This window comes from Macaca fascicularis, chromosome 6, assembly GCF_037993035.2.
Source record: "Macaca fascicularis isolate 582-1 chromosome 6, T2T-MFA8v1.1".
NCBI classification, from domain to species: domain Eukaryota; kingdom Metazoa; phylum Chordata; class Mammalia; order Primates; family Cercopithecidae; genus Macaca; species Macaca fascicularis.
In genome coordinates, this window is record NC_088380.1 from 145,326,010 (window position 1) to 145,343,256 (window position 17,247).

General features: G+C 38.9%; 1 protein-coding gene across 4 annotated transcripts in view; it reads left to right on the forward strand.

Annotated features, from left to right (window-relative positions):
• The window catches only part of CTNNA1 (catenin alpha 1), a 177,061-nt gene that overhangs the window by 67,940 nt on the left and 91,874 nt on the right, over positions 1 to 17,247 (forward strand). For all 4 annotated transcript variants that reach the window (XM_045394926.2, XM_005557915.4, XM_045394927.3 and 1 more), the window contains one exon: positions 289 to 492. In XM_045394926.2, coding sequence (XP_045250861.1) covers positions 289 to 492 — 204 coding nt within the window. The remainder of the gene's footprint in view (positions 1 to 288; positions 493 to 17,247) is intronic.

Below are 17,247 nucleotides of genomic sequence, written 5' to 3' on the forward strand. Positions count from 1 at the left end.
TAGATGTTCAGAATAAGTTGTGTGAGTGTGATATATTTGTATTTGTGGTATCATACCTTATCATGCCCTGTTTGGCTGCATAGCATTACTTCCAGTGCTTTCTTTGAGGAGTGATCAACAGTAGGCTAACTTCTGTGGGACAGCCCCTTATCTGTTAAGAAGTATAACTTTCTTTCAGATGTCGGAATTTTTGTGTTAAATCTTGATATTACTAATATCACTTTTCACACCTTGAATAAAGGAGGCAACAGAGGTGAGTACTAACATTTGGTAATACTTTCTCTGCAGAAACAAATCATTGTGGACCCCTTGAGCTTCAGCGAGGAGCGCTTTAGGCCTTCCCTGGAGGAGCGCCTGGAAAGCATCATTAGTGGGGCTGCCTTGATGGCCGACTCGTCTTGCACGCGTGATGACCGTCGTGAGCGAATTGTGGCAGAGTGTAATGCTGTCCGCCAGGCCCTGCAGGACCTGCTTTCAGAGTACATGGGCAATGTGAGTTTGACAGCTTTTTTTTAAAGTAAGATATTTATGGATGAGGAGTTTTCTATAACATGTTGGATCTGAGATGTTTTCACTATAAATACCAAATATGTCCTTGACTCCTTGATTTTTGGGGGTGGGTCAGATTTTTTAAGGAATGGATAAATGGCTAAGTGGTTCTTTCCTCTCTCCAGCTTATTGAGAAATTTTAAACTTACAAAAATCATACGGTGAATACCTAGGAAATTTATCTGTATTCATCAGTTAACATGTAGATACATGTGTAGGTGTGTGTGTATATAAATGTATATGTATATATGTGTATATACACAAACATCCTTTTTTCCCCCGAAACCTTTGGAAGAAAGTTGTAGACATTGTGATGCTTCACCTCTAGTATTTTAGCATGCCTCTCCAAAGAATAATGACCTTCTATACCACTAAACTTTCATTATCCCAAGGAGGTGGCTGTCTAATTTTGGGCAAAAGGGAATGTTGAAAACCTGCCTCTTCAGTATTTATAGTTTATGAAAGTTTTTTCATGAACCGTATTGAATGTCATAAGAGTAGATAATTGCCAAGAAGAGTTACATGAAGCAAACTCTGGATAGTGTTTTTGAATTTTTAAGGTTTGTGCGTAAAAACCCAGGCTATGAAATTTGATACCTGACTCTTTTTTTTAAAGGCCATAGAAAATTCTGCATTTGTCCATTTTTCTCTATTGCTGTATGTCTTTCTTTTTTTCCTTCCCTTATACTTCTATTCTGGTTATTTAATGCTAGCTTAGGGTTCTTGTCATTTAGACCTTGGACTCAATATCTTACTGTTGCTAATTAGCAATAAATTAAGGAAAAATTATATGAAATACTTTTAAGGGGAAGAAGGACAATACAAAGTAGTTGTCATCACTAGTGTTTTTTGCCTGTTTAACACTTAAAAAAAAATCTTGGTCCTTTCTATTTGTTCATTTGCCATCACCTTGTCTGTTCACTTATAGGCCTGTAAAAGTTAATGGGTGATGGTAAGTCATGGTGGAATTCCTAGGGTGAAGATGAATGCCTTCCTCTGTTTATGTTGTTTCTACCATATTGTGAAATTAGTGATGCATACTGAATTTTTTAAAGCCATTGCCCCTGGGCATGGTGGTTCAAGCCTGTAGTCCCAGTGCTTTGGGAGGCTGAGGTGGGTGGATTGCGTGGGCCCAAGAGTTTGAGACCATTTTGGGCAACATGGTGAAATCCCATCTCTACAAAAAAATACAAAAGTTAACTGGGCATGGTGGCACATACCTGGTCCCAGCTACTTGGGAGGCTGAGGCAGGAGAATCGCTTACGCCTGGGAGGTTGTGGCTGCAGTGAACCACAGTCGCGCCACTGTGCTCCAGGCTGGGTGACAGAGCGAGAGTTTCTCAAAAAAAAATAAAAATAAAAATAAAAAAAAAGCCATATTTTGATTATAGGCAGTCTACTTCAGAAAAATGAGATTAGATGTTTTGTTAAGTCAAATGGAAAAAGTGGTTTTTAAGTCACAGTGAAAATGTGGGACACATTTAAGAATCCATAGCTAAGATTGAACATTAGAAAATATTTTAAAAAATGGATATATTGCAGAATGGCTCACAGTGTTGCAGTCTTAAACAAGGGAACAAAAACCCATGGTAAGTGGATCAGTCATCTGCTATCATGTGTAGTGCTGGAAATGGTGTAAAAGTGTCTGATGTAGTTATGATTAGAAAATCACTTCAAAAACAGACTTTGGTGGGAAGGAGTATGTGATAAATCTGTTCCGATTGCTCCATTCTAGAGCCTTCTAATCAGTCTATAAGCTATCCCTTGAGTCTTGAGGTTGGTCACATTCTTGGGCCAATCACCCCTGGTCATGAGTAACCTTGAGGTTTTGAAACCTAGAGTGCCATACAAACAGTGCTCTCTATTCATGCCATCAATGTAATAAAAGTTGGGAAGCACTAATTTATACTGAAGACTTGGAGGCCGCAATAGCATTCTTAAATGAAAACTGGAACAATGTGTGATGTGAGGCTGAAATTTGAGTATTATGGTAGGGATCTTGAAATGAATCTTGGCCGGGCAGGGCGGCTCACGCCTGTAATCCCAGCACTTTGGGAAGCCAAGGCAGGCGGATCACAAGGTCAGGAGATCGAGACCATCCTGGCTAACATGGTGAAACCCCGTCTCTACTAAAAATACAGAAAAATTACCTGTAATTCCGGCACTTTGGGAGGCCGAGGCGGGTGGATCACGAGGTCAGGAGATCGAGACCATCCTGGCTAACACGGTGAAACCTTGTCTCCACTAAAAATACAAAAAATTAGCCAGGCATGGTGATGGGTGCCTGTAGTCCCAGCTGCTCTGGAGGCTGAGGCAGGAGAATGGCGTGAACCTGGGAGGCGAAGCTTGCAGTGAGCCGAGATCGCGCCGCTGCACTCCAGTCTGAGCAACAGAGCAAGACTCCATCTCAAAAACAAAAAAACACAAAAGAAAGAAATCTTGAGATTTAGAAATGTATTTTAGGAGATGGTCTCTGGGTATGTTTCTCCTAAAGGTAAAAATCTTTAGTTTCCTTTTATTGATTTGTGTAACAGTGAACAGGCTTGGTGCTGTCAAAAAGTAGTGGAGTGAGGATAAACGGGGAGGGCAGTGGAGCACACTTGAAGAAAGCTTAGAATGATAAAAGGGTCTGGAAGAAGCAGAGGCAACTGGGGATAGATTTTTGCTTATTTATGAAGCATTCAAAAACTTAGACCCTCTAGTGAGTTTCAGAATATAACCAGCAATGTCTGCCTGTCACTCAGTTCATTCTGAGTATGTGTCACATGCAAAGCAGTGTGTTGGGCACAATGTAAGAGGAGGAATGAGGCTCTGATCCCTCCCTTCTGGAACAAAGTTTCTATGTGGGGTTTAATAGGAGTGTCATCATAGGTACAGCCAAAATGCTGTGGAAATTGCAAGGAGGTTGAGGTTATTTCTATCTGGGAAATCCAGGAGGCTTTCTAGAAGATTTATTTTGTAATCTTTTGGTTGACTTCTACCTTGATTTTAAAAAAATGGTTCATTTTATTTCTGTTGAAAAATATTAGACAAATTATGTTATGTGGATAATTGAAATAACCTACGTTAATTAAAACTTGTTTACTACCTGAAACTTTGTAAACATTGTTGTAAAGTCCAGAAAGGCTCACATAATACTCACTTTTTCTATTTCTTGGATTCTGTCATGTTGTTAGTAATTTTATAGACACATTCCTTTTTTTTTTTTTTTTTTTTTTTTTTTTTTTTTTTTTTTGAGACGGAGTTTTGCTCTGTTGCCCAGGCTGGAGTACAGTGGCGCAATCTCAGCTCACTGCGAGCTCCGCCTCCTGGGTTCACGCCGTTCTCCTGCCTCAGCCTCCTGAGTAGCTGGGACTACAGGTGCCCACCACAGGCCCGGCTAGTTTTTTTTTTTTGTATTTTTAGTAGAGACGGGGTTTCACCGTGTTAGCCAGGATGGTCTCGATCTCCTGACCCCATGATCCGCCCGTCTCGGCCTCCCAAAGTGCTGGGATTACAGGCGTGAGCCACCGCGCCCGGCCTAGACACACATTCTTAAAGCGTCTTCTTTCTTAATTTTGTGTTGCTTGTTACCAGGTTCCACTGGCTTTTTCTCTGAGACAGTGATTCTTTGGATGCACATTACAGTCCTTGGGCAACTTAAAAATCCTGATGTTTCAGGTGTACCCCAGACCAATTAAGTCGGAATCTCTGGGTCAAGATCCAGGTGTCAGTTGTTTTAAAACACTTCTCAGTTGATTCCAGTGTGCAACTAAGGTGGAAAAACTGCTCTGGTAGTTTATTCCATTTGTCCCTTTCTGCCCCCACTGCCATTATCTTACTTCAGTGTCTCCTCACTTTCTCCATTTTCCACTTTGTTCTTCCTGCCCAGGCTAGGCTGAGCTCCTGTCTGTAGTAGTAGGGCATTGTTCATTATGTTCTGGAAATTCCCTTCCTACCTGTGTAAACCTGATCTACTCTTCTTTCAGGCCCCACATTTGTTTTTCATCTCTTTGCTGAAGGCCATTTCAAACTACATCACCTTACATTGTTTCTTTGGTGCTTGACGTTTTGTGCCTTATTGTATACTCCTTTGAATTGTTGTTTAATTGCATTTCCTTTATCCATTTTATTCTGCAACTAGGTTTTAAGCCTTTGGAACATGACAACTCCTTAAAAATATTCATTCATGGTCTAGTATAATGCTGCAAGAGGTACTCAGTAAATGCTTGCTTAATGAACTCATGCTGGTTTGGAGGAATGAATAAAATGAATAATTTTGGATTTTAATGCTGCTAAGGATGTAATAGTGTAGGGGGAAAAAACCAAAGACCCTTACCCTTATGGGCCTTACATTCTACAGGGGATGAAGGAGGAGGCTGTGGTGGTTTATTTCTACTTCCTGTGGATCTTTCAGTATACACATGACATTTGTTGAAAAAATTAAACCAAATACTCTGAAATAAGCAATTAAGTGAAAGTGATATCTTAGAGCAGAGTTTAATTCATCAGCTGAGGGCCAAATTCCCTTTTAAAGTTTCCAAGGGTCAGGAGGCTAGCAGCCTTAATGTTGTTGCTTGCATAGTGGTTTGATGAAGAGTTGGTAGGTAGTCTTGGCTCTACCGCTAACTTACTGTATGGGCTGTAAGGAAATATTGATATGAAAGTAATGCATTTGACCTCTACTTTCTTAACATTAGGGAAATACCACAGACCCATGACAGTGGAGGTTTTGTGACCCTTCAGGGTATCCTTGTAGTTTCAGAGATGACTTCCAGGTTTCCTTGAAATGAAATGTGGTTATTGTGGTTAAGTTTAATTTGTTTTGGCTCTGTCAGCCTAAAGTTGCTTTGCCTGTGAGAGAGAAAAACAGCTTTGGATGGATGTCATAATCTTAAAAGGTTTAAAAGTGAATGGATTGAAATTAAAATGAAATGTAATTAAATTTGAAAAAGTTATTACCATTTTATTTTTTTCATGATTGAAAGTCAGGCATGTGCATTAAACTACTGAACCACCACTACTTATTAGCATTTAGGGATATATATTTTCTGTTTTTTTCTTCTATGCAGAGCATGAAATAACAGTTTTAACTCTCTCAGTGTTTTCTGCCTGTAAACATGAAATATCCGTAGAACTAGGTTTCATACTATTAAGTTAATGGGTTAAAAAAGTCTGCTGTCTGGTTAATGGGTTAAAATTTCTGTTTTTCAAATACATAGCTGACTTGGTTGCTCAGTTGTGTGTTTTAATGTTCTCTGAATTATTTCAGTGCTACTGAAAAAGCCTTCTGAAGGGCCCTATGCTTTATACAGCTGACTTCTTTATTTCATGCCTTTCATTCTGCTGAGGGATATGCTGACTGTTAATATGTTCCTTTCTCGCTTTTTTAAGGCGTGTATTTTTCCAGTAGTAGAATTTATTGGAAACAAACTTGTCTCTGTTACCATACCCCCCTTCAACCCTGACTCCTCAATAAACAAATAAGCAAAACCTACCCCTTCCCCAAAACCTCCAAATCTGAAAATACTTAACACAACATCTGAAACATAAAGGACCCCTCAGTCTTTGAAATGAACTCCATTTGGTTTTGACCAGTGCAGTCTTGCCCAGCAGGTCATGGTCATGTTTGACTGACTGGTGTTAGGGCTTATAATTGGTAAGAACAAACACATGCCATGGGCATAAGTAGTTCTAGCCCTCCGCTATTCAGTGTGGTAGCCACTCGCCATATGTGGCTATTGAGCACTTGAAATGTGGTAAGTCTAAATTGAAGTTTGCTGTTAAGTACGCACCAGATTTCAGAGTTAGTATAGAAAAAAGAATGTAAATTATCTGATTGATATTATTTTAGATATATTGGGTTAAATAAAATCTGCTATTAAACTTTATTTTTACCTGTTTCTTTTCACTTATGGCTACTAAAAAAATCATATTTACATTGATTATATATGTATCTATAACTTACATCTATGTTATAAAAATTATGTGGGTGGTTTATTTCTGGCTTGCATTGTATCTCTGTTGGATAGTTCTAACCAATAAGTAACCAGCCAGCTAAAGTGAGTGGATAAGAGGTTAGGATCAACTTCATTGAATGTCCAGAATGGCATAGTAGTCCATGCATAGTAGCTGTTGTAGCTTGTATTCTTTTAATACTTAAAACTGTAATTTTAGACAGAAGAAAATTGGTTGAATTTAGGACCTTGTAAGGATAATGTTCCTTAAAGATATATTTTATCTTTGTTCTTGCCTGAAAACATTGGGCATGGTGGTTGTAGGATCCAAAAGAAGAATGCAATAACTGGACATACTTTGGTTGAACTGGACATATATTTGAGGAATGTGATTGTGTTAATATATCAAGTATAAAATTTTAATTCAATTTGGGTAAGTTTGATGTGAAATGTATGAATGGTATGCAGCTAATGTTCATTTTCAAAGATCTTTTGAAAAGATATATTGTTATTGTAGTGAAGTGAGGCACTCAATTTAGATGCTAATCCTTTGTCAGTTTTGCAAATGCCTTCCTGGAATCTCTCTAGTTTAGCCAGAGCTTTTGAAGGACTCTGAAGAACTTGTTACTGCATTATGTTGTGACTGCACTTTCTTCTCTTCAAAATTAGAGTAGCTTAATTTTTTCCCAATTGTAAAAGTTCATTATACATTGTATATATTATACATGTGTATATATTTACATTATATATTTTATATATTAAAAGTTCATTATATACTGTCCGTAATCCCACAATTCATTTTTGTTTATAACATTCCAGACTTAATTCTGGATATGTGTATATGTACACTTATATCTGTTCTTTTCTTACCGTCTCCTCTTTTTAAAAATGCTGTTAGTAATGATTGTCCATACTTTTATACTGCTTACCATATGCCAGCCATTGTGCTGAGACATTTTATCCCCATCATAACCCTATTAAGTTGATAAATGCTCAAAAGTACATATACATACAGGTGCAGTTTGAACTCAGATCTGTCTGACCTGAAAGTCTGAGCTCTTAGTACTTTTACCTTTGTACATCGTCCCAAGTTAACAAATATTATTTTATAACATCTTAATGGTGGCAGAGTTTTCCATTAAGATTAAATACCCCCCGAACTAAAATAAATACTAGAATCTAAATTTCAATATTAAATTTCTAAAAGTGGATATCCTAGACTAAATAAAATAGATCCAGGTCTGGGATAGCTGCTTGAAGTGAGTGGAGTGTGAAGAGACCATCAAACAGGCTTTGTGTGAGCAATAAAGCTTTTTAATCACCTGGGTGCAGGCAGGCTGAGTACGAAAAGAGTCAGCGAAGGGTGGTGGGATTATCATTCGTTCTTAAGGTCTGGGATAGGCATTGGAGTTAGGAGCAGTTTTTTGTGGGCAGGGGGTAGATCTTACAAAGTACATTCTCAAGGGTAGGGAGAATATTACAAAGTACCTTCTTAAGGGCGGCGGAGGATATTACAAAATACCTTCTCAAGGGTGGGGAGGGTGTATTGTCATAAAGTCAGTTTATCAGTTAGGGTGGGGCAGGAACAAATCACAGTGGTGGAATGTCATCAGTCAAGGCAGGAACTGGCTATTTTAACTTCTTTTGTGGATCTTCAGTTGCTTCTGGCCATCTGGATATATACGTGCAGGTCACAGGGGATATGATGGCTTAGCTTGGGCTCAGAGGCCTGACATGGAGCAAAAGAGCTTTTTAGAGTATCTTTCCATACTAGACTGGTGGTACTTGAGTGCCGTAGATGTTTAAATGGGCTCTGTGGTTTGCAGGTACAGAGGCTGAGTTTTGTTATACAGTTATGGTATGATTTCCATCTTTCTTTGAACTCTTGGGTTTCCTTTCTGCAAGAGATGCTTACCTAAATTAGTAGTCCATAGTTCTGTAGAGGCATTTGAAGATTATTTTATTGAATTGTCAGTGTAAGCTTTTCTGTGAGCTGCCTAATAAACAGGGTTTGGGAGAGTTTATGTAAGTAGATGATGCATTGAATGCAAAATTTGAGCCTGTGTAGGACTTGCTTTTTTGACAGCGGCATTTATTTTTATTTTTTATTTAATAAATTTTACTGTATATGTTTAAGGTATACAATGTGATATGTAGATATACATAGTTAAAGATTACTACAGTCAAGCCATTTAACATATCTGTTATCTTAAGAGTTACCTTGTGTGTGGGTGGTAAGAGGGCCTAAAATCTACTCTCTCAGTAAGTTTTCCAAGTACAATACAATGCTATTGACTATAGGCTTCATGCTGTAGATTAGAGCTCTAGATTTTTTAATATATGTATATTTTTTGCGCTGTTACCTAGGCTGGAGTGCAGTGGTAACGATCACAGCTTGCTGCACCCCTGCTTCCCTGGTTCAAGTGATTCTCGTGCCCCAGCCTCCCAAACATAATAGCTGGGATTAGAGGCTTGTGTTACCAAGCCTAGCTAATTTTTGTATTTTTAGTAGAGATGGGGTTCCACGCTGTTGGCCAGGCTGGTCTCAAACACCTGGCCTCAAGTGTTCCACCTGCCTTGGCCTCCCAAAGTGTTGGGATTACAGGTGTGAGCCACCATGGCTGGCCAAGAGCTCTAGATTTATTCATCCTGCATAACTGCAACTTTGTACCCCTTGACCTAAGTGTCCCCTACTCCCACCATTTGGTAACCCACCTTTCTACTCTCTTGTTTTTATGTATTAGAGAACATGTAAAAATCATTCAATAGTTTTCTGTCTGTGTCTGATTTATTTCAGTTAGTAATAATGTCCTCCAAGTTCATCCATGTTGTAGAGCAGCATTTATTTAATTTGAAAGCCCTGTTTGTCAAAAATTATGTGTGATTTTCTTATGGTTCAAGATAAGGAGTTTAAAAGATCTTCATAACTCTGAGGAAGACGTCTTACCCCAGTTATATTTGTGTTGCTTTCAAAGAGGTTTGAAGTAAGTACTTCCTGTGTATAAGCTATCCTGGCATTGCTAATTGCAGTATTTAGCAGGCAAGTTCTTAATCTTTAATACCAGAAAGATGCATGTTCATGTATTTGTTGAAGTGGTGCTGGCCTGATGGAGCAGTAGTGGAGTGGGCTTTTGAAATCAGGATGATGGAGCAGGCATGTAAGCCTGTCCAGTGTCAGGCAGCAGATGGATAGGAGTTTAGCCTCCTCAGGATTGCTGTTAAACTGTCCTTTATATCACTTTGTGCTCTTTAGCCGTCAAGCAGGGTTGAAAAGACTTCATACCTAACGTAGTATTTCTGGATTAACAGGTAATAACCTCTAAATATATCAGATTATTAGTAATTATCTCTAGCTGGTGGGGCGATGGGCACTATAAATTTTCTTTGATATTTTTTCCCACATTTAAAAAATACGTTTTTTACGTTGCTAATGTCACAAAGTTTAAAAAACTTAGACCCTTAGATTTGTGTGTCTTCGATTTTTAGGTTTTATTTATAGTCATATACTGTGTTCATTTCCAAAGCACTATTAATAGGGAAATTTGATGGTTTTTCACACATTAATATGTTGATTCGTCCTTTTGAGGTAATGGTTAATTCAGGACTAGTTTGGCTAAAGTGGTTAGTTTGGTTTTTAAAAAAATTATAGTATACATTTCTATCAAGTCTTGAAGTGAGACTCAATTTTTATCTCTCTGTGAGCATTTGCTTCATTCTTTTCTTGCAGTGTATATCAAAGTGATTCTTGACCTTGGAAGTATAAAATTGTGAAGGTAGAATTTGGAAGTGACATTCATTATCATGTGGTCTAGGGGTTGACAAATTACAGTTCTCAGGTCAAGTCTAGCCTGCCACTTATTTTTATAAAGTTTTATTGGAACACAGCCATACCCATTTTGTTTCTTCCTTCTCCTGCTCCTTCTTTTCTTCCTTCTTCTTTCCTCCTCTTCCTCCTCCTCCCCCTTCTTCTGCGCTCCCTCCCCTTCTCTTTTTGGTTTTGTTTATTTTTTTTGAGACACGGTCTTATTCTGCCACCCAGGCTGGGACTGCAAGTGGTGCAATCACAGCCCACTGCAGCCTTGACTTCCCAGGCTCAGGTGATTCTGCCACCTCACCTTCCCCAGTAACTGGGACTACAGGTGTGCACCAGCATACCTAATTTTTTGTATATGGGGTCTTGCCATTTTTCCAAGGCTTGTCTCAAACTCCTGGGCTCAAGCAGTCTGCCTACCCCAGCCTCCCAAAGTGCTGGAATTACAGGTGTGAGCCACCATGCCTGGCCAAGTAGTTTCTAAAGAGACCACATGGCCCCAGGGCCTAAAATATTTGCTGTTTGGTCCTTTATAGGAACTTGCCAATTTTTAATCTATTTCAGTCAGCTCCCCAGTAGCTGGGACTGCAGGTGTGTACCGCCATGTCTGGCTAAGTTTTGTATTTTTAGTAGAGATGGAGTTTCACCATGTTGGCCAGGCTGGTCTCAAAGTCCTGATGTCAAATGTTCTACCCACCTCGGCCTCCCAAAGTGCTGGGATTATAGGCATGAGCCACGGCGCCCAGCCCAACCAATTAATTTTTCTGAAGGCTTTAAATTATAAATTCAGTTTCTTCAGTAGATATAAAACTATGTTATGTGTTGCTTCTTGGGTAAATTTTGGAAGATTGTGGTTTTCAATGAATTAGTTCATTTTATCCACTTAATTGATTTTGTGTGCATGGAGATGTTTGTTGCAATCTCTTATTATCCTTTTAATGTTTAGCATCTGTAGCAATATTCTCTGTTTCATAACTATTGTTGATAATTTGTTTTATTTTTTTCTTTCTTTGTCAGTCTGGCCAGAAGTTTATCAATTCTAGTGATCTTTTGAAAAATCCAGCTTTGGGTTTTATTAATTTTTTTCCTCTAATACTTCCAATTTCATCTGTTTCTGCTTTTTAATTTTTTTTTCTGTCTACTTATTTTGAGTTTATTTTATTCTGTCTTTACTAGTTTCTTGAGGTGAGAACTTAGGTTATTGACTTGAGACCTTTGTTCTTTATGTAAAGATATAGTGGTATAGATTTCCCTAATCTAAGCCCTGCTTTGTCTGCATCCAATAAATTCTGATACGTTGTATTTTCATTTTAAAATTATTTTTGTTTTTTTTTGTTGTGTGTGTGTTTGTTTTTTAAGAGATCGGGTCTCATCATGTTACCCAGGCTGGTCTTGAACTCTTGAGTTCAAATGATCCTCCCACCTCAACCTCCCAAAGTGCTGGGATTAGAGGCGTGAGCCACCGTGCCCAGCCTGTATTTTCATTTTTGTTCAGTTCGAGATATTTTAAAATTTTCCTTGAGTCGTCTTCTTTGATTAATGGCTTATTTAGAAGTATGTTGTGTAATTTCCAAGTATTTGGAGATTTTCTTGCTATGTTTCTGTTACTGATTTCTAGTTTAATTCTAATTCCATATGGTCAGAGAACATAAACTTCCATGATTTCAGTTTTTTAAAAAATTTGTTCATTGAGCCTTGTTTTATGACCCAGTGCTACCTTTGTGAATATTCTGTTTGCACTTGACAAATAATATGTATTCTGCTTTTTTTTTTTTTTTTTTTTTTTTTTTTTTGAGACGGAGTCTTGCTCTGTCACTCAGGCTGGAATTGTAGTGGCGCGATCTCGGCTCAAGTGATTTCTCCTGCCTCAGCCTCCCGAGTAGCTGGGATTACAGGCGCCCGCCATCATGCCTGGCTAATTTCTGTATTTTTAGTAGAGATGGGGTTTCACCGTGTTGACCAGTCTGGTCTTGAACTCCTGACCTCAGGTGACCCACCCTCCTTGGCCTCCCAAAGTCCTGGGGTTACAGGCATGAGCCACCGCGCCTGGCCTGTGTTATTTATTATTGTTGGGTGGAGTGAAAGTGTCACTTAGAGCTAGTTGGTTGATGGCATTGTTCTATAGCTTGCTGTTTTTTTGGTTGGGGAAAGATCTAATTATTCTAAGAATTACTGAGAGAAGAGTGTTGCAGTCTCCAACTTTAGTTGTAGATTCGACTGTTCTTTATTTCAATTTTTGGATTGCCACTCTATGTGTTCTGCTCAGGAATTTTAGTTACATTCAGTGGGACAGACAGGGTGGAATATATTTATTACGTTTAGCCAGAACCAAAATTCAACCAGTGTTTTCAAAGCTGAGTCTGAAACTAGTGCAGTGTTAGGCCATGGTGTCACACCCATGTTTGAACAGTTAGAACTAGAACTAAGGCTTCTGATTTTTCAGTCCAGAGATACTCCTGGTGGTGCTCTTCACATGTGATGCCATGGATACTTCCATAGGATACTTCCTATGGAAGTTCCTATGGAAGCTGATACTTCCATAGGATAGAACTTGTTAAAGCTTGATCAAGTAATGTAATCTCCCCAGGGCGGCTTTCTTGGTGGGAATTGGGGTCATTAATAGCTGCCCGTCTAACTGGCCTTGTTAAAATGCACAGAGAATCTCTCAAGTAAGACCAAGAAAAATCATGAAGATGGGAATATAATGGGTGGTGTTTTTAAAAAATATCAAGATGCCTTGGGACAAAAGAACAGAAAATAAAAGTGTAGCAAAGAATAGGGTGAACAGGGATCTGGATAGGTGGGGACCAAGGGACATCCTTCTGTGACAGGTGCTTTACAGCTTTCTGTGTCTGCTCCATGGCTTGCTCTCTGCCTTTAGCAAAGAGCCAAAGTGGCAGTCTCCATCTCCAGTCTGCGTGATTTTGTAGTTCAAGCATCTAATCACAATCACAGCTGACAGGTCTCTCCCTCTCCTCTCGTGTGTGTATGCAATGCCATGTTTGATGTGAACATAAAACTATAAAATGTATATGCAAATCGGTATTTTTAGGGAAAATATAATATAGTTTCTCCTTCTTCAGTTATCCTTTTTGGCCCAAGGAGTAGGCTTTACTTTTTGGCAAAGTTGTCATGTGTTGATAATAAAAAATTGATATATTAAAAATACTGTGATTGTTTAAATGTAGCAAACTGATAGTTGTGGGTGGCCACCTATTTAATTTAGAATGCTCATATGTGACAAACATGTAAAACTAAAAGCTTATCAGTCATGACCTTCTACCCTCATATTTTTTATCCATTCATTTTTAATTTTTTTTAAATTAGGTTTCTTAGAGGACTTGAGGTAGTAAATAAAAGCTCATTGTGACTATGGCAGTTAAGGATTAAACAAACTGGGTTTGTATGTTTGGTTTGTCTGCCTTCAAACTGGCCATATTGTTTGTTTATTTATTTTTTTGTCTTTAACCCTCTCCTCCCCTCATTAAATATAGTTACATAAAGGGATGCCATTTAGATGCTTTTCATGATGGGCAGTTCAGGTTCTGTCATGAGCATTGAGTTTCCAAACTGTCCTTGTTAGAGACAGGAAATTTCCTCCTTTCTAACTTCAGACCTGCTGTGTTGAAAGTTGCCTCTTTGGTTGATATATTTCTCAGTCGTAATGCCAACTTAGAAGGGCACAAGTCTGTGGAATATGTTTTTATTCTTAGAGTGGATTATTTTATTCATTTTGAGTTAAATCTTTGTTCATATCTGATGACTGCTAATGAAGTCATTGCCAGCAACTCAATGGCTTGCTTATTTTATTTCAGTATGTATGTATGTATGTATGTATGTATGTATGTATGTATGTATGTATGATTTTTTGAGACGAAGTCTCGCTCTGTTGCCTGGGCTGGAGTGCAATGGTGTGATCTCGGCTCACTGGAACTTCTGCCTACTGGGTTCAGGTGATTCTCCTGCCTCAGCCTTCCGAGTAGCTGGGATTACAGGCGCCTGCCACCATGCCCGACTAATTTTTGTGTTTTTAGTAGAGATGGGGTTTCACCATGTTGACCAGGCTGGTCTTGAACTCCTGACCTCAGGTAATCCACCTGCCTTGGCCTCCCAAAATGCTGGGATTACATACATGAGCCACCGTGACTGGCCTGTTTTAAAGAGGAATATTGGATATATAGAACCAAAGACTGTTGGGAACTGATTCCGTTTGGTCATTCTCTCAAACTGCCATTAGGGCTTTTTGTAATGTCATAATTTGGAAGCATACGGAAGATATTTCCTTTGAATTACTTTATGCTGAAATAACATCTGGTCAGTAAATAATCTTACAAGTATTACTTTCAGATGTTTTGAAGTGATTGGCCTTCTGCTCTGGTTTTAAACCCAGTTGAAGATACTTTAATGTTTGCAGTTTATAATAATCTACCAAGTTGAACACAGTGTGGCATCGTATTTCAAGGCTTCCTTGCTAACTGTCCTTTCAATTTAACACCGGAACATATTAGCCTGAATTACTTCTCCTTGCTTTGAGAGAGAATTACTGGTTTTATAGATTCAAATATGAAAGTCATCTTCTAGGAGTGAAAAGATTAGTGTTTTGGCTTGCCCTTGCTCTTGTGTTTATATGAATATTGCTTATTATTTCCTGGTGTAAAATGACCTGAAATATTTTATTAGAAAAAATTATACCAGCCTGGGCAACATGGCAAAACTCTATCGCTATAATAATACTAAGAATTAGCCGAGCGTGGTGGCTGGCACACACCTGTAGTTCCAGCTACTCGAGAGGCTGAGGTAGGAGGGTAGCCTGAGCCCGGGAAGTTGAGGCTGCAGTGAGCCATGATGGCCCCACTGCACTCCAGCCTGGGCGACAGAATGAGACTTCATTTCACACAAAGACCAGTGATACTGAACTGTAATCTTTTAAGCTCATGCTAATAAACACACTTGTTGCCAGGAGCAGAGCATATTGTTTATGTTACTTTGAAGATTCTGTATTTTTGGTGAAAAATAGCTGAAGCCACTGTATATAGGAAAATTGCTTGTTTTCTGAAATTGGCCATTAATATATATCCTTTTTAGTGATTTATGTTGTGATAAAGGATCCTCTCACCTCCCTCACCTTTTCAAAACTGGTTTTTCTTATGCCATCAAAGTTTTTCAATTAAGGAAACAGACTCAAGGTTTATGCCAGAGGTTGCAAATTTTTTCTGTGGAAAATCAGACCTTGGCAATGACCTTGAGCAGTAGGATATAAATAACTCCCACAAGCTTAGCGTTCCAATAATGGAACACCAGGCCTAAATGGGTTAAGAAATTTGTTTGAGTTTTCTTTTTCAAAGCAATATTAAATGTTGTAGCATTCAGATAAAAATCCAATTTTAAAATTAAAATTTCTAATCATGGCAGTTAAACACCTGACACCATTGGCCACCTCTTACTTGCTTTCTACAGGGCTTTCATATTGGCCAACTGTAGAGGTTAAAAATCTAACTACTCTTTTCAACTAGGTTTTTCTATCCAATGCTACATTAACCATTTTCTTAAAACCACTCTGAACCTAGAATTACACTAATTTTGGGGTTATGTTAATAAACAGCAATAATTGTATTTTTTGGATTTAAGGTATTGATCAAGTGTGAATTATCCTTAACCCTCAAGTTTTGAACAGATATGAAAGTTGGTGTAGGAGGAATAGTTACATACAAGATAATTCCGGACGGGCGCGGTGGCTCATGCCTGTAGTCCCAGCACTTTGGGAGGCTGAGACGGGTGGATCACGAGGTCAGGAGATCAAGACCATCCTGGCTAACATGGTGAAACCCCGTCTCTACTAAAAATACATTAAAAAAATGAGCCGGGCGCGGTGGCGGGCGCCTGTAGTCCCAGCTACCCGGGAGGCTGAGGCAGGAGAATGGTGTGAACCCGGGAGGCAGAGCTTGCAGCGAGTGGAGATCGCGCCACTGCACTCCAGTCTGGGCGACAGAGCAAGACTCCATCTCAAAAAAAAAAAAAAAAAAAAAAAGATAATTCCTTATAAAGTGAGATGTATGATTTGTTTAAAAGCATTCCAGCAGAAAAACCAGTGGAAAGGTGATAAATGAAACAAGAAAGCAGAAAGTTGATGATTTTTGAAGTTTGATGATAGTTAAGTGAGGGAGTTCCTTTAGTATTCTCAATCCTTTTGGTGGGTATGTTAGAAAAAACTCATAATAATTTTTTTTTTCTTTTTCTTTTTTTTAAAAGGACATGTTATCACCATGATGGTTAGTTGAGTAGGTGTTAGCATATTAGGTGTCTGAGGGCACAGTCCTTACCATGTGTACACTCTTCGGAGGGCATTTGCATGCTTTGCAACCCCTGGAAGGCCTTGTTTTGTCCCACTCAGTCCTCTTCTCACTCTCCAGTTTATAGGCTGGCTGGTGCCTATGCTGACTGTTAGGCCAATTAGATTCTCTTGGGGATTCGTATGGGTAAATAATGGGAAAATGATGCAATTAGTAATGGAAACTGAAAAAGGAAATGATGCCATTAAGTAGAGCCAGGGTCATAGGGGTCTTGACAAAGTGAACTTGTGGGTGAGTAGCAGCTATGAATTAGATAGGCAGCAAAGAGGGTGAGAATGGGTCAGGCATTTGAGATTGGAGAATGGGATAGCCAGCTAAGAGAAGTGTCCTGGGCTTCCTGTATGGCCGCTCCTAAGACCAGTTGCCGTGCTGTACTTGGGTTCTTCTGTACATGTGTCCTCGAAGTAAACCCTTTGTCACTATATTCAATTTGGGTTTCTGGATTCCCCCAAAAGGAGTCTACTGTAGTTACTGAACAGTGCATAATTTTCTTGGCTAAATTAAAAATAAGCACTTTTTTAGAAGGTCAAAAATGATCATTGACTATTCATCTAGGCATTCCATTGTGCAATTCTTCAGGCTTTTTTTGGAGACTTAGCCCT